Raw genomic sequence first — 18,063 nt, 5'->3', positions numbered from 1 at the left:
TTTTCTGATACTTTTTCATATATAAATTATTTTCATTGGAGTTACAGATTAATTTCTATGATTTTTGCAATTTTTAGCAATTTCCTGAATTATTTTTATACTGGAAATTCCATTTATTGCATCAGGCTGACGTCAGCAGGTCAGCCGACCTGTGTAGGGTCAAACCTGACAGGGGGGGCCCACTGGTCAGCCTCTCTGGGCTAATCCCGCGCTGACCAGCCCCTAATTTGGGTTTGACCAGGCGTGGGGCCCTCTGGCAGCGACTCAGGGGAGGGCGATTAGGCCCTAATGGCCGGCCACGTCGACGGCCACCGGAGGGTGGTCGCCGGCGACCAAACCCGCGGCGGAGGGCTCACCGGAGGCGACCTAGACGGCGCTGCACAGCACCAAATCGCACGCGGATGGCAGCTACAGCTAGCTCGCGAAGCGGGCGATCTGGCAGGACCAACTGGGGAGGCTAGGGTCGCCAGAAGAGGCGTCGGCGACGAGCCGGAGCGGCGGCCGAAGCTCGGGCGTCGTCGGGGGGCTTGAATCAGAGGGTTCCACGCTTCGATCTTAGCTGCTGCGGCATCTACGCGTCGTCCTGGAGCTTCTGGTGCTCACGGGAGGACGAGCTGGACATCGGAGGGCTACCGGCGACGAGCGGCAGCGGCGGTGCTCGTCGGGCTCCGGTGGAACTAGGGCTAGAGGAGGGGATCGATGGGGAAAGCTTAGGGAAAACCACCGCATGCTCACAGGGAGTGCAGAGAAGAGCTCGGACGGCTCGGGGGAAGGCCTGGGGGCGACGAATCGACGGGAGAGGTCCGGCGGCCGGAGGAAGAAGACGACGGTGTTGCGGGCGTTGCAGGGCTCGAGGGGACTTCGGCTTCTGCAGAGATGACCAGGGCGACGAGGCGGATCTAATGGCGTGCTCGGGGAGGGGTTCCTATGGCCAGGGCAACGGCCAGCTCGAGCTCGAGCTCGGCTCTAATGGCGGCAGCAGGGAGAAGGAGGGGATCCAGGCGGAGGGAAAGAACCGAGGCGGGGAATGGATAGGGGAGGCTCTGTGGAGCTTATCCCCGGCGTCGCCAGCGCGAACCGGCGGCCAGGCAGGCACGCGGTGTGCGTGGCCACGCCGGAGGAGGCGGCGGCCACCTCCTGCTGCCTACTGGCGCGGGGAAGGGGACGAGCGGCGAGATGGGCTGGGGCCTGGCGTGGGCGTCAGGTAAGTCTTTTCCTTTTTCTTCTGCTTTTGTTTTTCTGTTTTGCTATTTATTGCTTTGCTAATTATTTCAGCTCCAAAACAAAAAGTAAAAAACTATTTTAAACCTCCTGAAATATTTGTTATAATGTCCCCACTCATTTCCAAGACTTTCAACATTTTTGGAAAATTATAGCTTCTGTTTTCAAATTTTTAAATTTGAAACCAGTGTCTTTTGCATTTATTTAAAATGCTTGAAGTGCCAAGGAAATTGTTTTCTCCAATGCTCATTTACTTTCATGATTTATCAGAAAGTTTGAACATTTCTTGAGGCCATTTTGGGTTCATTGATTTTGAACTAGTTTGAAATTTCCTTTAATTGAAATGGTGGCTAGGGTTTTGAGTTTTTCCTTTGCCACTTTGTTGTTTTTGTTGAAACTTCTTAGATGCAAAGAAGACATGAGCACAATGCTATCTAGCTTAGGTTTTAGGGATGTGACAACACTATTCCAATCAGATTGTGTTCCCCTTCAACTAATCAAAATTGTTTCACTACAACTTTTCGAAGCGAACCAACTATGATTCCAATGAAACATATTAAACACTAGTTCATTCTAATACGATTTTTCAGATTATGGAACACTATTCCAATCAGATTGTGTTCCCCTTCAAGTAATCAAAATTGTTTCACTACAACTATTTGAAGGGAACCAACTATGATTCCAATGGAACATATTAAACACTAGTTGATTGTAATACGATTTTTCAGATTATGGAAAACTATTCCAATCAGATTGTGCTCCCCTTCAAGTAATCAAAATTGTTTCACTACAACTATTTGAAGGGAACCAACTATGATTCCAATGGAACATATTAAACACTAGTTGATTCTAATACGATTTTTCAGATAATGGAAAACTATTCCAATTAGATTGTGCTCCCCTTCAACTAATCAAAATTGTTTCACTACAACTATTTGAAGGGAACCAACTATGATCCCAATGGAACATATTAAACACTAGTTGATTCTAATACGATTTTTTCAGATTATGGAACACTATTCCAATTAGATTGTGCTCCCCTTCAACTAACCAAAATTGTTTCACTACAACTATTTGAAGGGAACCAACTATGATAGAAACAAATAAACTTATACAATGTCATTATCTTGGATCAAAGAAAGCTTCAAAACTTACCTTGCCCATTGGAAGATCAAGACATGGCTTGCGAAGCATATTTGGATGACGGCAACACCGTGTTGATCGGCCGTGTACTCCAGATCAAGCCCGAAGAACTTCTCATGATCCGCTGCGTGGTTAAACCATCGTTCCTTCAACTGTTGAAGGAAAAACGGCACCTCCGTGCTCAGGTTCGTGTACACGACACGGAGCTTGGTCGTGCCATGCGCGACCACCTCATGAAAGGTAGTTGGCATGGTGGAAGAAGAGAAGGGAAGAAGAGAGGAGAAGAACAGAGAGGGCGACGCGAGAGAGAAGAAGAACAGAGAAATGGCGACTGTACGCTTCGGTTCGTGCTTTTCATCGCCCGAAACGACGCGGGATGCAAACCGTTTGGGCCTTTAATCCCGGTTTGAGCCACCAACCGGGACTAAAGAGGTATACCAAACGGTTGCCACCTCTACGGCAGGCCACGTGTTAGGCTTTTAGTCCCAGGTTCAACCACCAACCGGGACTAAAGAGGTATACCAACGGTCGCCCCACTACGGCAGGCCACGTGTTAGTCCTTTAGTCCCGGGTTGAGCCACCAACCGGGACTAAAGGGGGATACGAACGGTTGCCACCACCACTGCCCGCCGCGTAGCCCTTTACTCCCGGTTTGGGACACGAACCGGGACTACAGGCTCCTTACGGGCCGGGACTAAAGCCTCGAGGGAGGCATTGAGATTTGGGGCGACGTGGCCGGGCCTTTAGTCCCGGCACAGAGGCAGGCCGGGACTAAATGGTCCAGGCCAAAGGCCCGTTTTCTACTAGTGATATTTTGATCCTAGGACCTTCATCATCTTGTTGTTTTCTGTTGCTTCCTGCTATTATCAATGAATGTCCGCGATGCTGGATCTTTATAAAAAAAATCCCAACAAAAAAGGTAATATCTCCATCCCAAAATAAGTGTGTTAACTTTGTTACTAAATTATACTAAGGTTAATACATTTTTTTTGGGACGGAGTGAGTAGCTTGCATGCTGGTTGGTTTGGGCGTGAATGCATGTTCGAAACCTAGCAGGAGTGCACAATGTACTCCCTCTGTTCCTAAATATAAGACCTTATAGAGATTATACTATAGACTACATACGGAGCAAAATGAGTGAATCTATACTCTAAAATATGTCTATATACACCCGTATATAGTCCATAGTGTAATCTCTAAAAGGTCTTATATTTAGGAACGGAGGGAGTATTTGACATTCCCTATTTCTTTCTACCGACATAAAAATTATGTCATTATCTATGTTGGTGCACTACTTCATACTACCATATGGGATCCACACGTCATAAAGAGTTGGCATAGTACGCAGAGTTGACGGCAACAAACAACGTCCACTAGAAGTAGAACTAAAGGACAATGTAGTGAAATATATCATTATCTGAGGGTGTGTATGATTTTCTTGTCGCGCGCCAAATACTGATGCCTCTTTCATACAACTCGTCGATATGACTATGCACCGAACATCTCAAATTACAGTATCCACACATATATAAATCACAGAAAAGTACTCCTATTCTACAAGGGAGTACTAAGTTAACCTTAACTCAACCGAAATATAGCACATCTGCACATGGGACCGCACCTCTCACGATCCTCATCTACATAATTTATTTCCGACAAGAATACTTGAATCGTGTAGTCCGGGACCGGTCGTCCTGATCTCCTATTTGTGATGATATCTCCCGTCATGATGGCACTCCGCTTTTGTGATAAACGGGCGACGAGCGTAAGTCAATCTTTTGCTTAGCTTGAATTAAATTAGCTCGAAGGCTTACTTCCTCAACCTGCAATACAGATCCAAGAGTGTTCGTCAGTTGTGATCTAGGAATACGTGTGATCCTTTTCAAATTGAAATTTGAAAAGAAGTACAGCATACAAGGCTAAAGAAAATGCAAATGTGCACCACGCTGCATGGATACGCACAACGCGAGGCATGCAGTCAGTTCCCTTCCCCCTCCCCCCAAACAGAAAAATAATGGATGTGACATGATTTCTCCATAACATCACACTGTCTGTGAACTTTAGAAGGCTGTTAATGCACATCAGAAAATATTCTCCCAAAAAGGTGTAACAACTACCAGCAAAAAAGTGTAAAACCATATCACTATTATTGTAATAATTTGTTCATGGAGCAAATATAGAGATTGTTATCTATTCCAGTCGGCTGAGAAAACAAATACTATCAGACAAGTTTTGTATATTTATTCACACAAAATAAAAATAAAAATGTTCACCATCTTGTAACATTTTTGTAGTTTAGTGAATGATTATATAATTTGTTTTCATAGTTCCGAACATGGAATCTTGCATTGGTCGTAACCTTGACTAAAAATAAAAAGTATGTGATGGTTGAGAAATAACAAAATTTAATATAAAAAACTGTGCTTCACCAATAAAAATATCCATACATGGCCCACTCGGTAAAAAAAATGACATACGAAGACCACTTTAGAAATTTGCTCATGAAGAAATGAAAAAACATTTACCATATTATAACATTTTGGTAGTCTAGTGCAAAAGTAAATAGTCTGTCTCATGCTTCACAAAACGTGGAGTCCTGCATGGATCTCACTGTTGGATCCGAAAAGTAAGAATTTCTCGGAATATGCATAATCAGCAAAACAACAATCAAACACGGCTTTGTTATGAGCTCAAAAACCTCCGTTTCGGAAAGGAAAAAAAGCTCAAGAACGTGGACCGTCTACCCACCTGCAGGTTAGTGACAATCCTGCACAGCCGCATGACCTCCTCGAGCCCTTCCATCTCCTCCTGCATTGTCCTCGCTAGCTCGTCCACCGAGCTACTAGTTACACTACCCTGAACGCCACCCGGTACGTACCGGCACCACACACAAAAGTTAGGACCGAAACGACACACAAGAATGTACTCGTCCCTACCTGAAATTTGCACCAGCAGAGACATGTAGGAACTTGATGAATAAACGATGTACCGTGGCATAGAACATGTTAGCCCTTGCTTTGATCTCATCCACGGTGCGCGCGCAAGTAAGCATGGTTTCGTGCCACAACTCCAGGTTGGCCTGCATTTTTGAACATGATGAATAAATAAAGTAGCTTAACCTACCGACCGACCTGTCGTGGTGCCAGACACGGCAGGAGAAGTTAAAAGATGTATGTATGTATGCGCGTTACGTGAGAGAGCACACGCACTCGGGCGCCGTCGGATAAGGGGAGGGATGTGGAGGCGGCGGAGAGCACCCGGCCGAGGTCCGAGACAGCCTCTGAGTGCGGCTCGCCGAGCATCTCCCATGCGGCGAGCACGGGAAGCTGCGGGCGCAGGAGCCTGCCCAGCTTCACCTTCTGCCGCCACCGCTGCGCCACGATCCGCTTCGCCGTGTGGATGTTGCGCAGCTCGGCCACGCGTCGCCACACGTACAGCAGCTTGCTCTGCATGCGGCCACGCCACGGGCATCAGCGAGAAAAATGATTGCTCGTTGTAGCAGTAATAGTAATACTCCGTATATAGTAGTAAAGAAACTGCATGCATGCGTCGGCGTGGCTCACCTCGGCGCCGTGGGTGGCTCGTGTCATGGCCTTTTCCATCCGGGCGTTCGCGAACCGCCACTGCATCAGCCGCGCGGTGAGCACGCACGCCCGGTGCGCCACGTCCTCCTTCTTAGGCGTCGTCGCCGTCTTCCTCGGCACGCTCGGCCCTCTACCGACACGCACGGAGGGTGACGATTTCCCAGTGCTCCGCCTCGCGGCGAAGCCCGGCTCAGGTGACGACCGGCACGGGGACATCATCACAGTGTCCACGCTGCGTCGTCGCGTCGTGTCCGCCGCGTCGACGACGCCGGCGCTGGGCTTCCTGTAACCGAAGGATGCGGCCTTGCGGAGAGAGCGCACGAAGTTGGCGGTCGAGAAGGCCGGGGCGGCGGCGCGGGAGGCCGGGGCGGGGCTGCGTGCTAGGCGGTGAGGGGACGCCATTGGGTGCCGCGTGGTGCTGCCACCGTTGGACTCCATGGACGGCGATGAGATACGATCGAGGACAAGACAAAATTAATATATAGATGGAGAAAGCAACGAGGTGCCGGCGGCAAAACGGGGTTCACAGGCCTGAATTGAGAGCTCAAACGCACATGCAGGTTCTCTTGTTGTCTAGCTAGCTACAGTGGGGACATTTCAAAGGATGCTGCACCCTTTATTAGGAGGACAGATAGCTGGTGTACAGTTGGTGTTTTATTCTGTTGTTTGGCTTAGGCTGGCCATAGTGGGTATCACCAAAATGCTACACTTTTATACACTAGTAGAAAACAGGCCTTTGGTTCACTTGAAGAAATTTCATTAGTCCCGGTTCATCAACGAATCGGGACCTATGGTGTCATTGGTCCCGGTTCGTGAGGTCAGGGCGTCAGGCGGGCATCTTGGGCCATTGGTCCTGGTTCGTGTCAACCCTTTGGTTCGGGTTTCAGATACAAACCAGGACCAATAGGCAGGGACCTTTTGTATCCCCCTTTAGTCCCGGTTGGCGGGTCAAACCGGAACTAGGTGGACCGTTCGTATCCCCCTTTAGTCCCGGTTAGTAGAGCAAACGGGGACGAAGTGGTGGTGGCAACCGTTCGTATCACCCTTTAGTCCCTGTTGTGGCTCAACTCGGGACTAAAGGACCAAGCGGTTTGCATCCCGCTTCGCAAAAGCACAACCGAAGCAGAGTCTCGCCATTGCTCTATTCTTCTTCCCCTCTCTCCTCTCTCGCTCTCTTCTTCCCCTCTCTTCTTCCCTTCTCTTCTTCCACCATGCCAACTCGATTCACAAAGGTGCTCGCACATGGGAACAACAAGCTCGATGTCGTGTACACAAACGAGAGCAGGGAGGTGCCGCATTTTCTTAGACAATTGAAGGAACGGCGGCTTGACGGCGCGGTGGATCATGAGAAGTTCTTGGGGCCTGATCTAGAGTACACGGCCGATCAAGGAGGTGTTGCCATCATCCAATTATGTTTCAAACACCATGTCTTGATCTTTCAATGGGTGAGGTATGTTTTGCGGATTTCTTTAACCCAAGGTTATGAAAATTGCATATATATATATAGTGATTTCTTTAGGTTCCATTGGATAGCAATATGCATTATCTGTATATGTTCCATTGGATAGCAATATGATATGTCAATTCCTAGGATATGAAAATTGCATAGGATCGATAGCTATATGTTACATTTTGGAATCCTATAAAGATCAATTTCTCTTTAGTTGTAGTGAAACAATTTTATGCGACGTTCTTTGATCCAAGGTTATGAAACTTGCATATAGCTAGTGATCTCTCTAGGTTCCATTGGATAGCAATATGATATTGTCATAGTTATGAAAATTGCATATAGCTAGTGATCTCTCTAGGTTCCATTGGATAGCAATACGCAATATGTCTAGCTTGTTGCATATTTGCAAAATCGTGGGAGAATATATATATATATATATACATATATGTCATAGTTAATTTACGGTTCATTGATCAATTCATAAGATATGAAAATTTCATAGGATAACAATATGTTCCATTTGAATCCTAAAGATAATTTTCTCTTTAGTTGTAGTGGAACATTTTTCCTTGTTGCTGCAGTATGTAACATTTGTTCCATTTGAATTTGTTGTTGTTGCAGTAGTGACAAGCATTGTCCAGAACTCATGGACTTCCTTCGCAGCGGCATCAGTTTTGTTATCGTTGACACAATGAACGACAAGCTAAAGATGAGGCACAATTTCGGTATTGAGATACCAGCTGATTACATCATTGATCTCCAACAGGAATTCAGGCTTCGACATGAGAGGACTTCGATGGCTCATATGGCAGTCGCCTTGATCGACGAGGAGTATATTGATATCAAGACCAAATTCCCAAAGTCTCAGCACAAACTTTGGGAGAAGGCCCCACTTGATCGTATCAACATTGAGTATGCAGCAAAAGATGCATACGTTTCATACGAGTTGTACCGCAAATTCGAGTAGTCAACTATGGCCGACGTCACCAGAGAGGAGGTGGACATTCTGATTCAGACGATTTCAAATTTGAATAGTTTAGCCCTTTCTAAGTTCATTTGCTACTTTTGAATGGTTTAGCCCTTTCAAACTTCATGTTATCATGCATTTCGACCACATATATATACAAAAAGTCTTCAGTTCAAATATGTTCAAGAAAATGAAATCCCTTTTCTAACAGATCTGTTTTTGATTAAAACAGTCATTTAAAATAACCTAAAACCTACCAAATTGAATATAATGATAAAAACACAGTAATATTTAATAGCAAGAAACAGAATCACTCAAAAATCTATTTTTTAGTAAATTTATTCACAAATTAAATAAATAAAGTGAAAACCGAAACATCCACTAAATGAATGAAAAATACCAAATGAACTCAGAAAGTGTTGAAAATTGATGATGTGAACTTGAATGGTGCATTTTGAAAACACAAAAAGTCTTGAGTTCAAATAAGTTAAAAAATGAAATCCCTTTTGTAACAAATCTGTTTTCGTAAGAAAACCTGATACTTCAAAAGAGATTGTCCGATTTGTACATGAAGTGCATCCAGTTATTGCCGCAACCCTCTCAACTTTTTAGCACAGGCTATGTGGGTGAAATGATGATACCATGCCAACTTTCACCCTATTCAGAGTTCATTTGTAGTGTTTTTCAATTTCTGGGCCATTTAGCTAAAAAAAATCAGTAAATGCATGAAAAATGCCTAATGAACTCAGAAAGTGTTGAAAATTTATGATGTGGCCTTGAATGGTGCATTTTGAACACACAAAAAGTCTTGAGTTCAAATAAGTTCAAAAAAATGAAATCCCTTTTGTAACAGATCTGTTTTTGATTAAAAACCCTGATACTTCGAAAGAGATTGTCCGATTTGTACATGAGGTGCATCTAGTTTTTGCCGCAACCCTCTCAACTTTTTATCACATTCTATGTGGGTGAAATGATGATAGAATGCGAACTTTCAACCTATTCAGAGTTCATTTGTAGTGCGTTTCAATTTCTGGGCCATTTAGCTCAAAAAATCAAAAAATGCATGAAAAATACCAAATGAACTCAGAAAGTGTTGAAAATTGATGATGTGGCCTTGAATGGTGCATTTTGAACATACAAAAAGTCTTGAGTTCAAATAAGTTAAAAGAATGAAATACCTTTTGTAACAGATCCGTTTTTGATAAAAAAACACGATACTTCGAAAAGAGATTGTCCGATTTGTACACGAAGTGCATCCAGTTTTTGCCGCAACCCTCTCAACTTTTTAGCACATGCTATTGTTGGAAATATGCCCTAGAGGCAATAATAAATTAGTTATTATTATATTTCTCTGTTCATAATAATCATTTATTATCCATGCTATAATTGTATTGATTGGAAACACAATACTTGTGTGGATACATAGACAAAACACTGTCCCTAGTAAGCCTCTAGTTGACTAGCTCGTTGATCAAAGATGGTCAAGGTTTCCTGGCCATAGGCAAGTGTTGTCACTTGATAACGAGATCACATCATTAGGAGAATCATGTGATGGACAAGACCCAAACTATGAACGTAGCATATTGATCGTGTCGTTTTATTGCTATAGTTTTCTGCGTGTCAAGTATTTTTTCCTATGACCATGAGATCATATAACTCACTAGCACCGGAGGAATACCTTGTGTGTATCAAACATCACAACGTAACTGGGTGACTATAAAGATGCTCTACAGGTATCTCCGAAGGTGTCCGTTGAGTTAGTATGGATCAAGACTGGGATTTGTCACTCCATGTGATGGAGAGGTATCTCGGGGGCCACTCGGTAATACAACATCACACACAAGCCTTGCAAGCAATGTGACTTAGTGTATGTCACGTGATCTTGTATTACGAAACGAGTAAAGAGACTTGCCGGTAAACGAGATTGAAATAGGTATGCGGATACCGACGATCGAATCTCGGGCAAGTAACATACCGAAGGACAAAGGGAATGACATACGGGATTATATGAATCCTTGACACTGAGGTTCAACCAATAAGATCTTCAAAAAATATGTAGGATCCAATATGGGCATCCAGGTCCTGCTATTGGATATTGACCGAGGAGTCCCTCGGGTCATGTCTACATAGTTCTCGAACCCGCAGGGTCTGCACACTTAAGGTTCGGCGATGTTTTATGCGTATTTGAGTTATATGGTTGGTTACCGAATGTTGTTCGGAGTCCCGGATGAGGTCACAGACGTCACGAGGGTTTCCGGAATGGTCCGGAGACGAAGATTGATATATAGGATGACCTCATTTGATTACCAAAAAGTTTTCGGCATTACCGGGAATGTACCGGGAGTGACGAATGGGTTTCGGATGTTCACCGGGGGGGGGGGGGGGGGAGCCCACCCGGGGGAAGCCCATAGGCCTTAGGGGTGCCACACCAGCCCTTAGTGGGCTGGTTTAAGGGCTGGTGGGATAGCCCAAGAGGCCCTATGCGCAGGAGAAAGAAAAATCAAAGAGAATAAAAAGGGGAAGTGGGAAAGTGGAGAAGCAATCCACCTTCCAATCACAAAATAGTACACCACAGGTAGGAGCTAATGAATAGGCCTGCGTTTCCATAGAAAGACATCACGAACCCCTGTGGAATTTTTTTTTCTTGAGATGGAAGTATAGATATAATATTCTTACCAAGATAACTGGAAGTCCCAACCGATAAGAATCCTAGTGAACCTAGAAAAAGAATACAGACCCAGAAAAAATTACTCCTTTTTCGAGAAGCTTTTAGAAGTTCTACCCATATGTGTTCTGATCGCCAATTCATATTAGATATACTAAATCCAGGAGCGGTCGATAGAAATTGAGAGAATAAGCTAAATAATTTTGCCTTCTAGTTGGACTAGGATTGGAAGGGGAGGACTTCCCCCTTTCTTCGGCTGACCCTTGGGGCTCTCTTGAGCCTCAAGGCAGGTCCCTCCCCCTCCATCCTATATATACTGAGGTATTAGGGCTGATTTGAGACAACTTTGCCACGGTAGCCCGACCACATACCTCTACGGTTTTTCCTCTAGGTCGTATTTCTGCGGAGCTCGGGCGAATCCCTACCAAGACAGATCACCACCAAACTCCGGAGCGCCATCACGCTGCTGGAGAACTCATCTACCTCTCTGTCTCTCATGTTGGATCAAGAAGGCCGAGATCATCGTCGAGCTGTACGTGTGCTGAACGCGGAGGTGCCGTCCGTTCGGCACTAGATCGGAACGGCTCGTGAGATGGATCGCAAGACGGTTCATGCAACGGATCGCGAGACGGTTCGTGGGACTGATCGCGGGACGGATCATGGGACGGTTCGTGGGATGGTTCGCGGGGCGGATCGAGGGACGTGAGGAAGTTCCACTACATCAACCGCGTTTCTTAACGCTTCCTCCTATGCGATCTACAAGGGTATGTAGATCTGAATCTCCTCTCGTAGAAGAACATCACCATGATAGGAATTGCGTGTGCGTAGGAAATTTTTTCTTTCCCATGCGACGTTCCCCAATAGTGGCATCATGAGCTAGGTTCATGCGTAGATGTTATCTCGAGTAGAACAAAAAAGTTTTTGTGAGCGGTGATGTGCGATTTGCTGCCCTCCTTAGTCTTTTCTTGATTCCGCGGTATTGTTGGATCAAAGCGGCTCGGACCGACATTACTCGTTCGCTTACGAGAGACTGGTTTCATCGCTACGAGCAACCCCGTTGCTCAAAGATGACTCGCGAGTGTCGGTTTCTCCAACTTTAGTTGAATCGGATTTGACCGAGAAGGTCCTTGGAGAGAGGTTAAATAGGAATTCATACATCTCCGTTGTGGTGTTTGCATAAGTAAGATGCGATCCTACTAGATACCCATGTCAACCACGTAAAACATGCAACAACAATTAGAGGACGTCTAACTTGTTTTTGCAGGGTATGCTTGTGATGTGATATGGCCAACGACGTGACACTACTAGGAAAAGGGATATAGATGATATAGATACTAATGGCGCTCCACACAAGCAGTGCGCCACTACTATATAGTAATGGCGCATCATGTGAGGTGTGCCATTAGTGTGGTGGATACTAATGGCGCACCACACTCTCGGTGCGCCACTACTATATATTTTTTTTTGCAAAACTACTAATGGCGCACCAGAAGCTGGTGCGCCATTAGTAACCTGCTTACTAATGGCGCATCTGTTAGTAGTGCACCACTACTACATTTCTTTTTTGCAAACTACTAATGGCGCACCACAGCTTGTGCGTCATTAGGAACCAGTGTTACTAATGGCGCATCTGTTGGTGGTGCGCCACTACTATTTTTTTGTGCAGAACTACTAATGGCGCACCAGAGGAGGTGCGCCATTAGTAACCAGGGTTACTAATGGCGCATATGTAGGTGGTGCGCCACTACTATAATTTTTTTTTTGCAAAACTACTAATGGCGCACCACCACCCTCGCCGCCGAGCACCCCCCGCACCCTCCCCCGCTCCACCGCCGCCGAGTACCCCCCGCACCCTCCCCCGCTCAACCGCCACCGACGACCCCCCGTACCCTCCTCCGCTCCACCCCCACCGATCACCCATCGCACCCTCCCCCGCTCCATCGCCGCCGCCGACCCCCGCACCCTCCCCGACCCGCTCCACCGCCCCCGACGACCCCCCGTACCCTCCCCCGCTCCACAGCCGCCGCAGACCCCCCGCACCCTCCCCGCTCCACCGCCGCCGCAGACCCCCCGCACCCTCCCCCGCTCCACCGCCGCCGCCGACCCCCCGCACCCTCCCCGCTCCACCGCCGCCGACGACCCCCCACACCCTCCCCGGCCCGCTCCACCGCCGCCGCCGACCCCCCGCACCCTCCCCCGCTCCACCGCCGCCGACGACCTCCCGCACCCTCCCCTGCTCCACCGCCGCCACCGACCCCCCGCACCCTCCCCCGCTCCATCGCCGCCGACGACCCCCCGCACCCTCCCCTGTCTCCTCGCTCGGTTCCGCCAAACAGAATCGACCGAGCGCACCACCCACCACCTCCCTCCCCCCCGAGCGCCATTGCTATCCAAAAAAATAATATTACTAATGGCGCACCTCTTTGGGGTGCGCCATTGCTATCCAAAAAAAAGATTACTAATGGCGCACCTCTGTGAAATGCGCCATTGCTATATATAAAGAAATATTTACTAATGGCGCATTGCATGGGGATGCGCCATTGCTATCAAAAAAATCTAATGGCGCACCGCTCCGGGGTGCGCCATTGCTAACCGGCAGTGCCTGCCCCGGATCCCGTCCCCCGGATCCGCCCCGGATCCCGTCCCCCAGACCCCCCCGCTCCGCTGTGCCTGCGTGCAACCACGGATCCCGTCCCCCAGATCCGCCCCGCCTCTCCGGCCCAAGCTCTCCAGGAGGAGGAGGAGCATCCGTCCTCGGGCAACGGGATGGAGGGTCACGGAGGAGGAGCGCTGCTGCGGGAATCCCTTCGACAGCTGCCTCTCCGCGCTCGACGCTGCCATGCGCCCCATCGAGCTCCACACCCACGTCGTCCGCACCGCCCACAAGAACATCGACCGCACCCTCCGCTCCATTACTTGTAGCCATCTCTCGACGCTTCGGCACCTCCCACCTCGGTGCCCCCGCCTCAGCCGCCAGGACCTTCGCCGCGTCCCGCCAACAAGGATACGGTGAGTTCCCAGTACCTTGGGTGATGATTGCTCGGCGATCTTTTCTCCAAAATCTCGCTCGTCTTATGAGATTTGGCGCGTTTGGGTGTTCTTTATGCCGTTCTTGGCATGTTTCATGTGCCCAACTGGTGGGGATTTAGAGTTCTTGGCTGTAGGATCTCGGGAACCCCATTTGTGCTGGAGCTGTAGGATGTGCAATGCTAAACTATTCTCTAAATGTGTAGATGCCCAGTAATCGGTCGAGCGCACCACCCACCCCCTCCCCCCCCCCCGAGCACCATTGCTATCCAAAAAATATATATTACTAATGGCGCACCTCTCTGGGGTGCGCCATTGCTATCCAAAAAAAAGATTACTAATGGCGTACCTCTCTGGGATGCGCCATTGTTATATAAAAAAAGATTACTAATGGCGCACTGCATGGGGATGCGCCATTGCTATCAAAAAAAAATTCTAATGGCACATCGCTCGGGGGTTCGCCATTGCTAACCCGCACTGCTCTCTGCATCTGCCCTTGCCCCGCTCGTCCACGCCCCGGAGAGATCCCGCTCGTCCACGCCCCGGAGAGATCCCGCTCGTCCACGCCCCGGATTTCTCTCGCTCTTTCCTCCCCTCCCTCCCCCGCGTCTCCGGTTGACCGGCGAGGGTCCCGCTTGGCGATGTGTGGTGGTGGTTGGCGGGGCGGGGAGCGCAGGGCCTTGACCGTCATCCGTGCAAGCCAGGACGGATAGGCGGCGGCGGCGACGACCACGACTGCAAAGCCGAGGAATTCCCCACCAAAGGTTAGAGCTTTTCTGAGTCTTGCTGGATTGCGCCGTTGCCCGACGGGTGTTCGGCGGATCGCGCCTTTGCGCCGGAGGAAGGGGAGGCGGAGATGGTCAGCAAGGCGGAGACGGTGACCTGGGAGGAGATGCTGCGGCGGATGCTGCCGCCCGGGGCCACCATCCCGGAGGGCGCGGTGGGGAACCCAGTCCGCCACTAATATAATTTTTTTTTGCAAAACTACTAATGGCGCACCACCACGTGATGCGCCATTAGTAACTAGGATTACTAATGGCGCATTTGTAGGTGGTGCGCCATTAGTAGTTTTGAAAAAAACGCGGGACATAGCCGAAATATCACGCGGGCTTTCCCCAGATCGACCGCGCGCCAATGATTTTTTTCCCAAATCGACCGTGCGCTATCCCCTGCCCTCTCCCTCCCACAGCCTCCCCAGATCTCAGCGCCGCCCTGAACAGAGCCTGTTCCACCGGCACCCCACCCCACCCTCTACCGGCTCCCCCCACCCGCTCGACCGGCGCCCCACCGCAGCCTCGACCGACGCCCTGTCGAGCCCGCCAAGGAGGGGCCGCCTCGTCCCCACCCGCCGCCGCGCGGGAGGATGGCGACGCCGGGCGGCGCGCCGAGGGCGGCGCACACGGTGCGCGACCTGGCAGAGGAGGGGAAGAAGCGGGCCGTACTGCTCCTCGTCTTCGCCTTCGGGCTCGCCTTCCTCATGTCCCGTGAGCCCCCTCCCCCACCCCCCAAACCCTAGGCTGCTTACACCCCCGCCGGCGCCCTTGATTTCGGTCGGTCGGTCGGTCGTCGTTGCCCCTGATGCGCGAGCGCTGATTTGGGGAGGCATCATTTCAGGCGCATCCGCGGAGTAGCAGTATTGGTTTGTTCAATTGGTGTTGTGATTTGTTGCATTGGGAATTGGTTGGCTCGACTTAGCTTGATTGCTTCCATTCTAGATGATTGGTGTGAGTTCTTTGGGCTGTCGTCGGAAATTTTACTGCTATTTCAAGATGCGTGGAACCTGTAGTGAGTTTTATATGTTGCATTGGGAATTTGTAGACTAGACTTAGCTCCGAGTAGGTTGTTTGCTTTTCCATTCTAGATGATTGGTGAATTCTTCGGGGCATCGTAATTTTTACTGCTACCTCAGGATGATTCAAGTTTGTGATGAAATTGTACAAGGTGGAGTATGTTTGCCGATAGTTGTAGCCGGATTATACCATGGAATACACGGTGTAGTCCAAAGACTAGGAACATACGAGCTAGACATGTAGGTTCCATGTTAAATTGAAATATGACTAGCAATTTTATCAAGTCTTTCTAAAAGTTGCCAAAAACGAAAGGCTGTACATATCAAGGCAGATTTATATTGCCGTCACACAAATTTTTTTAACTCTGTTTAAATATTATTGCTCCCTCATGGCTGTGTTGAATGCCTGACTTTCTCCATTGCAGTGACAAGCTCTTCAGTCTGGATTAACTTCCCATTCGCCATATCTTTGATAGTTCTGTTTCGCTACCTATCACTTGACTATGACTTCCGTACAAAGAGCAAAACTGCCACAGACCATGGTACCAGTCGCCCAATTGCCAAAACAAAAAGTATTGAACTAAGAAAACCCTCCACTGATAAGAAGAGTGGAAGTACTGGTTGGAGGAGCAAGGTGAATTCGCCTCCAGTTGAAGCAGCATTTGAACAGTTCACAAGGCATCTTGTCACAGAGTGGGTAACAGATCTTTGGTACTCCCGTATAACACCTGATAAGGATGGACCGGAGGAACTCATCAGCATAGTTAATTCCGTCCTTGGAGAGATTTCTAAATGAGCAAGAAGCATTAACATCATCACTCTGCTAACCAGGTTAGAAAGCTTCTTTTATCTCATGAAATGCATGAACAATTGTATCTTAATCTTTTCAGAACGTTGGGTGTCTTACGAAGACTTTATCTAACTTATGCAGGGACCTGGTTGATCTCGTGAATTATGTTCAGATAATGCAGAGCTCACCAAGGAGGCCACTGATGTGTTCATCTGGTGCCTGACTCAGATTCCAGGTATCCACCATCTGGTTAGCCCAATCACATATTTTGTCCAATCTTGAAAACCTTGTATCATGAAGTATATTATATATGAAGAGATCAAGTTCATGCTCAAGTCAAGACTACCATATCTCTGTGATTGAGATCATCAAGATAAAGCTTAGCTAATTCCAGCAACTTCTTGCTTGTTCCCTGTCAAATAATTAAAGTATTGATTGTAAAAATAAATAGAAAGCGTGCTAGTAGTGGCAGACTAGCAGGACAACACGCAAATACTAGTAATAAAATGGATTGCCAGATTAAATTTCTTTGAAATAATTCCCGAACGGTACAATTTAACCTACGACTTGAATGTCATGCCGGATTGACTTTAGGAGTTGGGATGAGATGAATAAGCTTGGGGATGGGCACTTTAGGAGTTGACGATTCGTTTCTTTGTGTACTTGATTTTCAGCCTATTAATTGATCTCCCAAGAGTCGAAGCGGCAAGTAGCAGCCAGCTTCTCCTCGCGTTCACCGCTGTGTGTTGCCGCACATACATCCCCTTATTACACATTCCTTTATTATTTCTCTCACTTTGGTTTGCTTCTTTTTCATGGGCTTTTACAGACGGGATGATGGAGTGGGGGCACCCGCTTTAGCCTGACCGGGGGCCTGCTGGCTGGCATCGATGTTTATAGTGGGACTACACGAAGTTGAGTGGTGTCCTGGGCCCCCACTGGTCATAATGTGGGTCCGCCCCTGCATCGATTTACATGTTAAATCTATTACCTTTAATTGTCTCTATGGCGTCAAATGCCTCTTTAAATGAGTGGCCCATGCCATGCATTTTAGAAGATGGCAGCAACACAAGCAACTTTTTCTTCAGAATTTACTTGGTTTCTTAGAACTGGCTAACTCTGTAAGTTGTTCAGCAGATATTCCCTCCGTTCCTAAATATAAATCTTTTTAGATATTCCACTAGGGGACTACATACAGAGCAAAATGATTGAATCTACACTCTAATGTATGTCTATATACATCCGTATGTAGTTTTTTAGTGGAAACTTTTAAAAGACTTATATTTAGGAATGGAGGGAGTACATTCTTTCTGTATTACATTGTTAAGCCCAACTTAGAGTCAGAGAATATTTAGTTTAAGTTGCAGATTTGCTGCTCTGTTGTTTTAAGATAGTATTGCTTATAGATGGAATTTGGACTGTGTTGT

The 18,063-nt window shown here is 47.7% G+C and overlaps 1 protein-coding gene across 1 annotated transcript; it reads right to left on the bottom strand.

Moving 5' to 3' along the window:
- Nucleotides 1-3,830: 3,830 nt before the first annotated feature.
- Nucleotides 3,831-6,386, bottom strand: LOC123398580 (QWRF motif-containing protein 7-like). The gene is made up of 5 exons (XM_045093035.1): nt 5,928-6,386; nt 5,574-5,810; nt 5,354-5,443; nt 5,113-5,220; nt 3,831-4,187 (listed from the first exon to the last, which is right to left on the bottom strand). The coding sequence occupies exons 1-5, from the start codon at nt 6,384-6,386 to the stop codon at nt 4,089-4,091; spliced, it is 993 nt and encodes a 330-aa protein (XP_044948970.1). The 3' UTR covers nt 3,831-4,088.
- Between the last annotated feature and the right edge of the window lie 11,677 nt (nt 6,387-18,063).

This window comes from Hordeum vulgare, chromosome 1H (genome assembly GCF_904849725.1).
Source record: "Hordeum vulgare subsp. vulgare chromosome 1H, MorexV3_pseudomolecules_assembly, whole genome shotgun sequence".
NCBI lineage: Eukaryota > Viridiplantae > Streptophyta > Magnoliopsida > Poales > Poaceae > Hordeum > Hordeum vulgare.
The sequence above is the reverse complement of the archived record's forward strand: the minus strand, read 5'-3'. Positions and strand labels throughout refer to the sequence as shown.